At 40.5% G+C, this 7156-nt stretch overlaps 1 protein-coding gene and 1 long non-coding RNA gene across 2 annotated transcripts in view; one reads left to right on the top strand and one right to left on the bottom strand.

Annotated features, from left to right (window-relative positions):
• Positions 1-1460: 1460 nt before the first annotated feature.
• The window catches only part of kcnj6 (potassium inwardly rectifying channel subfamily J member 6), a 31806-nt gene continuing 26110 nt past the window's right edge, over positions 1461-7156 (bottom strand). The window contains exon 3 of the mRNA XM_027017009.3: positions 1461-4481. Within this exon, the coding sequence (XP_026872810.1) occupies positions 4108-4481 (374 nt within the window). The 3' untranslated portion in view covers positions 1461-4107. The remainder of the gene's footprint in view (positions 4482-7156) is intronic.
• Positions 4478-7156, top strand: part of LOC145652379 (uncharacterized) — a 6435-nt gene continuing 3756 nt past the window's right edge. Inside the window, exons 1-2 of the long non-coding RNA XR_014118597.1 lie at positions 4478-6614; positions 6688-6758. This is a non-coding gene — a long non-coding RNA (uncharacterized LOC145652379). The remainder of the gene's footprint in view (positions 6615-6687; positions 6759-7156) is intronic.

Here is a 7156-nt window from a genome sequence, read left to right on the forward strand (position 1 = left end):
AAAAAAAAAAAAAGCCCCTGAAATGATGCAGTCATTTTAGAATTCTAGAGAATCAAATGAATTCGTGTATATTTTTGCAGTCCCATGTAGATGCAAGAATATTGTTCTCTTCTTTTGGCCCCAATGTTCAAACCATGTGTCCATGTATATCGCTTCGGGTGTCTAAAACAGTTTCGCACTTGCGGTTCTAGAAGGCTAGTAGAATACACCCTGAAATGCATACTCTGAAAATGATGTTTTGATGGTTGAATGACCTGTTAGCGTTTATGGCTGATGGTTGATGCCCTGCCCCAGGGCTTCCAAAACAGATTTTTTTTTTTTTCCCTATCTTGAATCTGTTTATTTATTAAAGTTAATCTACGATTGGCTCTTATGGAAATCAGTCTTCGACTCATATATATTAAGAAGGCCAAAAGCTACTCCAAGGTCGTTTGAAGAAAATGGTTATATGCAACACCAGAGACTGAAACAAACAAGCATCTGATCAAAGACCAGCACTCTTGATTTAAGATGCTCTATTAATATGTACTATTAACACAAATTGTTATGATATTAGATAATGATTACCAATAAAATTTGTCATCAAACTTATATACAGTTAAAAAATCCATTCAGCTAAATATCCCTCAAAGCTGAGCTCTTTCAATGGTACTAAAATCTATATTCCTTATTCAGTATTTTTCTGGTACTAAAATAATTAAAATTTAGAATTATGTAGCATTATGTATAATGATACTAGAAGCCTTTGAATTTTGAACCATAAAAACTTAACTTGCTGTAAAATGGTTTAGTTTGGGTCCTTAAAAATTTGAAATAAAAAAAAATCATGACTTCTTTTTCAGCACAGGCTTAGAACACCAGTCTGCTGTTAAGCATGAGTCTAGTATTAGTTTTTAAAAAACATATACTGTTAGAGGCACCCTGTGCTGATGATGTAGTTTCATAATTAAGCAGCTCATTCTAATTACCGAGGGAGAGTTCTAACTCTTTGCCCCAGGCGTAATTAAAACCAACTCTGTGCTGTTAAAGGGTCCGGGCACTAATGAATACTGTGCACCTCCTCTCTGTGCAGATCTAGGAAACCCTTGCGAATCATGACTCTGATAGCGGCCTGCGTTGTGATAGCTGGCTGAAGCCATAAAGACTGACCAGGCATGGCACGAAGCAGGATTCAACACACTTGATTTAACATGTGGATCCCTAGTACAAGTTGTTCCCCATTTTCCTCAGTAGAATTCTGGGTGCATACACTGAGCATTTGAAGAGCTCTCCATTTTTCAAGTAAAATAAAAAGGAATAAAGACTGCATTAGCAAAGTCATCTTGTTCCACTTATTTAGATCCCCCATTACGTGTAAATATCGCAAAACAACTGGTATACAAATAAAATGGATTCCTGTTGGTTTAGACATTTGCTCTTTTGTTGTTGTTTTTTTAAATAAAAAACACAAAATACTGTAATCTTTTAACAAAAACAAAAAGAATATTTAGATATGGTTTATTTCATGAGTCTCTTGTGACACAGAGGGTTTATATAAAACAACAACAACAAAATCATGATACTTCTAGAAACACTAAATATGAGTATTGTACCATATTATGGCTTCTTAGTTAAAATTTTAAAAATCAGTATTTAAAGGAAACAAAAAATTAATAACTAACGTAAAAAATATTTCATGTTCCTGACGCAGTACTTCTCCCTAGAAAACAGAGCACAGAAGAGTTGACATGCCCGTCAAGATGATTGGAGGATCTGATGGAATAGCTCGGTGATTGTTTTGGGGGCATGTAGGAGGCTTTCCCCCCTCTGGATGGCTTGTTCGGAAGGACAGGGGTCCCTCGGTCTGTCGAGGAGCACATCAAAGGGCACTTCAGCAAATATAACGTGTACCAATAGTTACAGCGTCCATTGCCGCTCTGTTCGTGTGGAGAGGAGATATAGATGCAGATGGTGTACTCACTAACAGCCACAAAGCCAATTTCACAACCTGTCTCGTGGAACGAGTGACAACTCACTCTCTCTTTTCTCTTTATCTGTCTATGCATTCAGTATCTGTATTCTTAGAGAAATATTATTCTAAATCTGCTTAGTAGCATTAGGGGCCACTGCTCAGACCAAAATGCATGAGAAGCATGTAGTAAGGAACAAAGTGCTAAACATACAGCACTTTGAATTTTAAATCCCCCTAAAAACTGTAATCTATTCATTTTTTTGTTGCCACGTTTTAAGTATAAGGAGTAATTCTGTGGCCTATATTTTTCTTTCCGGTTTATATAATGTAGATTTACCATGAAGAAACTGGATATCAGAATTAGTAACTGGATGAATGATCACTGTTCAGTTCAGTCCAAAAAGATGGTGTGATGTTAGTTTCATCCATTACATATTTATTCTTTGTTCTATGAGAAAAGTGGAAAAAATAAAGAAAATGTATTGATTGTAGCTGTAACAACTCAAAGTTCAGCTTCCACTTCATCCTACACCAATTGCTTGAGCGAAACGGGCAGGGGTTGGTCTCTTTGGTTGCTTGTGTCCAGTGGGTTCCATGGTAGAACAGTACATGTTTGTATGTGACTCTTGTGGGAAGAGAAGGTCTAAAGTGTCAATGATTAAGGAAAGAGCCCAACTCCCCAAAATATAGAACAAAGTCTTCTGTTTTGCTTAGGAATATATTTTAAATGTATAGCAGTAGCCTATACACTGTTCTTTTCTAGTGCACCTTATTAAGGAATGATAAAGGCTACCTAAGGGCCATCTCAAGCTCAGTCTCCCTTGGCATAAATGCTTCCTCTTATGGCTGTGTCTACTAGATGACAAAATGACAATTAAAATAGAAAATATTTCTCAGTCCTCAGGGAGAACATGTGCGAGCAGCACACCATGAGTCATTTTGGAGATGCACATTCACACAGCACCTGAGGCCATGGGCGTGCGCACACACACACACACACACACATGCGCGCGCATGCGCGTGCACATCACCGCGAACTCTCTCCAATCTTCCTTTTGAAAGTTAAAGGTGCAAAGTACCAGAGACTGCAGAGTCAGGGGTAAACCTATGGTCACAAAAATAAAGGGGGCTTAAGGTGAACCTTAAGGTTTGGTGGGAGATCAGAGCGCGCATGCACAGTCAGGGTGAGTAGTGCCCCCCCACTATCACCACAACCCAGATGAAACCCCCCCCCCACTACAATCCCACCCCCCAGTCATCCCAGTCAGGTGCTGAGGAAGAGCCCAGGAGCCCAGGAGCCCAGGCTAAAGCTTTTGCATCCAGTGAAATATCTGTGCCTCACCTACAACTACCTATCATCCTTTATATATATCATACAGAGTAAATCAACTAGAGTTAATTTTGTACATGCGTGCGTGTGTGTGTGCGTATGTGTATGTGTGTGTGTGTAATATATATATATATATATATATATATATATATATATATATATGAAAACCCAAAAGGTAAAGAAATCCTCTTCCAAAAGGCAAAATATACAGATCCAGTCCAAATCATTACAGTATCAAACAACCTCCAGTCAAATATTCACTCATCTCAAACAATTATTGAAATATGTACAAAAAATACAAATGCAAATGCCCTAGAATATATCTATATATATTCATATACATATATAGGTTTTAATCTTTTAATTAAAAATCTGAAAATAATATATATTTTTTTTATCTTTAAGAAAAAGATTCTTTGAAACCATGCAGTTGCCCAAGCCTCTGAGCCATCTGACTTAAGTCTCTTTGGGGCAGGGGAGGGAGCAGAGGGGGAGGGGCTGGTCTGTGCTGCAGGAGGTCATGTGCTCCAGCACAAGCTTTTTGGGCTCTTTCCTGAGCTGCTCTCAGACCTGTGTCCGGCTACGCAGGACAGAGACGGAGAGGAAGGCAGAGAGAGTGCAAGCCTTAGACAGACAGAGACCCTGTGAGAGAGGCAGAGAGAACGAGACAGAGATAGTGCGTGTATGCATGTGTGAGGGAGCAGGAGGCAGAAAGAGGCAAAGCAGGAGCTTGTGAGTGTGCGTGCTTCAGAGAGACACAGGGTGTGGAAGAGATCGAGCGAGAGCCAGGGAGGAGGCGTTCTCCGCTCGGCCTGCACTCCCCGCTCTAGACTTTGGACTCGTTTTCCATGTTGGCGATGTCCCCGTTCCGCTCAGCCTGCTCCCGCATGCCGTCATCCCCCACGCCGCCGTTGCCCTTCCCCTCGGCCCGATCCGTCTCCAGGCCGCCGTCGCCCGGGTCCAACAGGCCCTGCTGGCTCAGTCTGCTCGCCACGGACCAGGTGAGCGGCAGGCGTGAGCGCGCGCTCATCTCGGCCAGCTCGCGGGCACTGCAGCTGGGCGTGTTGGTCTCGTAGATCTCGTGGAAGCTGTTGTAGTCCACCTCGTAGAAACCGTCCTCCAGCGTGAGCACGGGCGTGAAGCGGTAGCCCCACTTGATCTCGCTGGCCACGTACGAGCTGCGGGCCTGGCACGTCATGCCTGCAGAGAGAGGAAACAAAGCGAGGGCTGATCAGAGGCCAGCCAGCTCATCAAAGAAACACGCTAAGCAGGGAGGAAAAAGAAGGAACCCACGACGACGACAACTACCCTGCACCCGACAGAGGCTGCCTCTGGGCAGGCATTAAAACTAATGTTTAAATATTCGTTTTTACATTTATTGCTAATAGTACCAATTGTTTTTAGGGTTTTGCATTGTGTGTGTGGTTTTTTTTTTTCGTTTTTTTTTTCTGATGCAGAACCTGGAAAAATCTTCATTAGTCCTTGCTACATGACTTGAACATAGTAGAAATATAAAGCTGCTGTTACATCATCTCCTCCTTGACATATGCACTTACCAATATAACAGGTACATCTGTAGCTTCCTTCCATTTCTAAAGTATAATTACATCAATCATGCAAAAAAACACTATTGCAATATCAGTTCGAATGTAAAAAGCAGATGTTTATGGATGTTTATCTGGGAAGTATTACATTTACTATAACAGAGATAACTACTTGGATGAAGAGATGTTATTGGGTGGAGTATATGCGTATAATTTGATTCTTCTGTAACACAATAGACAGGAAAATGCATAAAACAGCAGTAGAACAAAGAGCTCAGAGAGGTTAGGTCGGCTAACCGTCTGTACAATAGTGATAAGCAAACGCAAACGATATATGACTTAAAGCTCCATGATAAACTTTATGAACTCTTTTGAATTACCTGGATTTCTGCATGATTGGCTATGAAAATGTCATGATATAACAATAAATGACTTTGTTAACAAAGAACACACCACATTTCACATTACTATATCTTTACTGAAAATATGGTTGGAACAGTAAGTTAAAAGTAAGACCGGGGGGGGGTTGGGTTCCAAAAGGATTTCTAAAGACTCAGTCCACAGTCAGAAAGACTGTGTTGTTGCAAATAGACTATTGTTGCAAATAGAAAAAAGAAATTCAGCATTGTTGGTACTCTTCCCAGCCATAGAAGTGCCGTAAAGATCAGAGAGCACACATGCCGTAGAATCCTCAAACAAGTGACGCTGATCTCTGTGGTTACAGCTCCGGCTCGGCAGACATCTGTGTTCATGAGTCTACCATAAGAACAATAGTGCAGTAATAATATTTAGTGGGAAACTACCATGAAGGGAACTATTGCCTGGAAAAAAAGCTGCCCATCTCAAATTGACTAATGCCCGCCTAAGTGTTCCACATCATTACTGTTTCTTGGACAGATAAAATCAAAGTTAAACTTTTTTGTGAGTGTACACAGGACTATATTTGGAGACCTTACATAACTAAAAGCATCAAAAAGAGGGAACGCTCTACAGCACACCAGCGACCACATTAGAGCACTCACCTCAAACCCTTTATAAACCTACGGTGTGAACTAAAGCAGAGGGTTTAAGGAACACATCTCAAACTCATACATAAACCAAAACACCTTGGTTTAGATTGATATGCAAAAATACCCATAAATTACAGACACATTTGATTTGTTATTGCCATTACAATTTAACAATAATTATGAAATTGTCCTGGTTGCCCCTCCCCTGTTGTCGTGGTTCCCACAGTGACGCCTGCGATATGTTCATTTGTTCTGGTCTTGTTCCCTAGTTCCACCTCTTGTTTCAGTTTTCCCTGCCCTTGATTTGTTTCACCTGTGTCGGCTTTGTTACCCTGCCCTTGTGTAGTCTGCCTCAGGTGCTTCCTGTTGCTGTTTTGTGTATATATAGTCTTTGTTTCTGCATTTCTGTTGTGGCTCATTGTTGCTTTTGTTGGCTGTACGTCACAGTGACTCTCACTATGCTTCCGTGCTACATCGTTTGGTTAATAGCTGAGTTCTTTGGCTTGTCCTTTGTTTGCGTTTCTCGTTTCGGTTTACCACCTAGTTTCCTTGTTCCTCATGTTTCGTTTTTTCTTCAGCTTGTTATGTTAGCTTCCTTGTTCATTTGTTTCCATCGTTATTATTAAACTTCTCCTAGCGCATGCATCCTGTTTCTCGCCTAGTTACTGCAAAGCGTTACAGATATTTTCAGTTATTAGTTAGGGATTCAAATACTACTTTCATCATTGAATTTTATTGTTCAAACCATTTATTCCATAAAGATAGATATGGAAAATATGGTAAGTGTGAAATGTCTTGTGTGTTTTTTTGTTAAATAAGACAAATAAGATACAATAAATTATAACATTTTAGGTGCTGATCCTGCAGAAATCCAGGCATCTCCAGCAGCTTCACAAACCTTGACTACTTGGAACACAATAACAGTAACGTATCACTACACCAACCTATAGCTACAGTCTTAAAATATAACAGTTGCACACAAAAGTACACTGATCCTTACAGCAGCATAACCAAACCAGAGGTACATTAGTCCTTATAAATACAAGCTGTAATGTATTATATAAACCTACATTCATCAGAGCTGCTTTAGACCGATCTAAACAGGACAGCGGCTAAATCCTCTAAGCATTATAAATATCTTCCGCTACAGACACAAAGTTTTCCCGAGTCTTTTTCATCTTTTGTTCAGTTTAAATCCAAATTCCCTCTAGCAGTCACTGCTGCGGCCTTGTCTGCAGGAATTCCAAGTCAACCAGCTGATGCTGGATCAGTTGTTGCTTCTCATGTCCTAATGAATATGATTATGAAGACAGCTGGAGCC

This window comes from Electrophorus electricus, chromosome 19, assembly GCF_041902795.1.
Source record: "Electrophorus electricus isolate QZ-2024a chromosome 19, ASM4190279v1, whole genome shotgun sequence".
Taxonomy (NCBI): Eukaryota; Metazoa; Chordata; class Actinopteri; order Gymnotiformes; family Gymnotidae; genus Electrophorus; species Electrophorus electricus.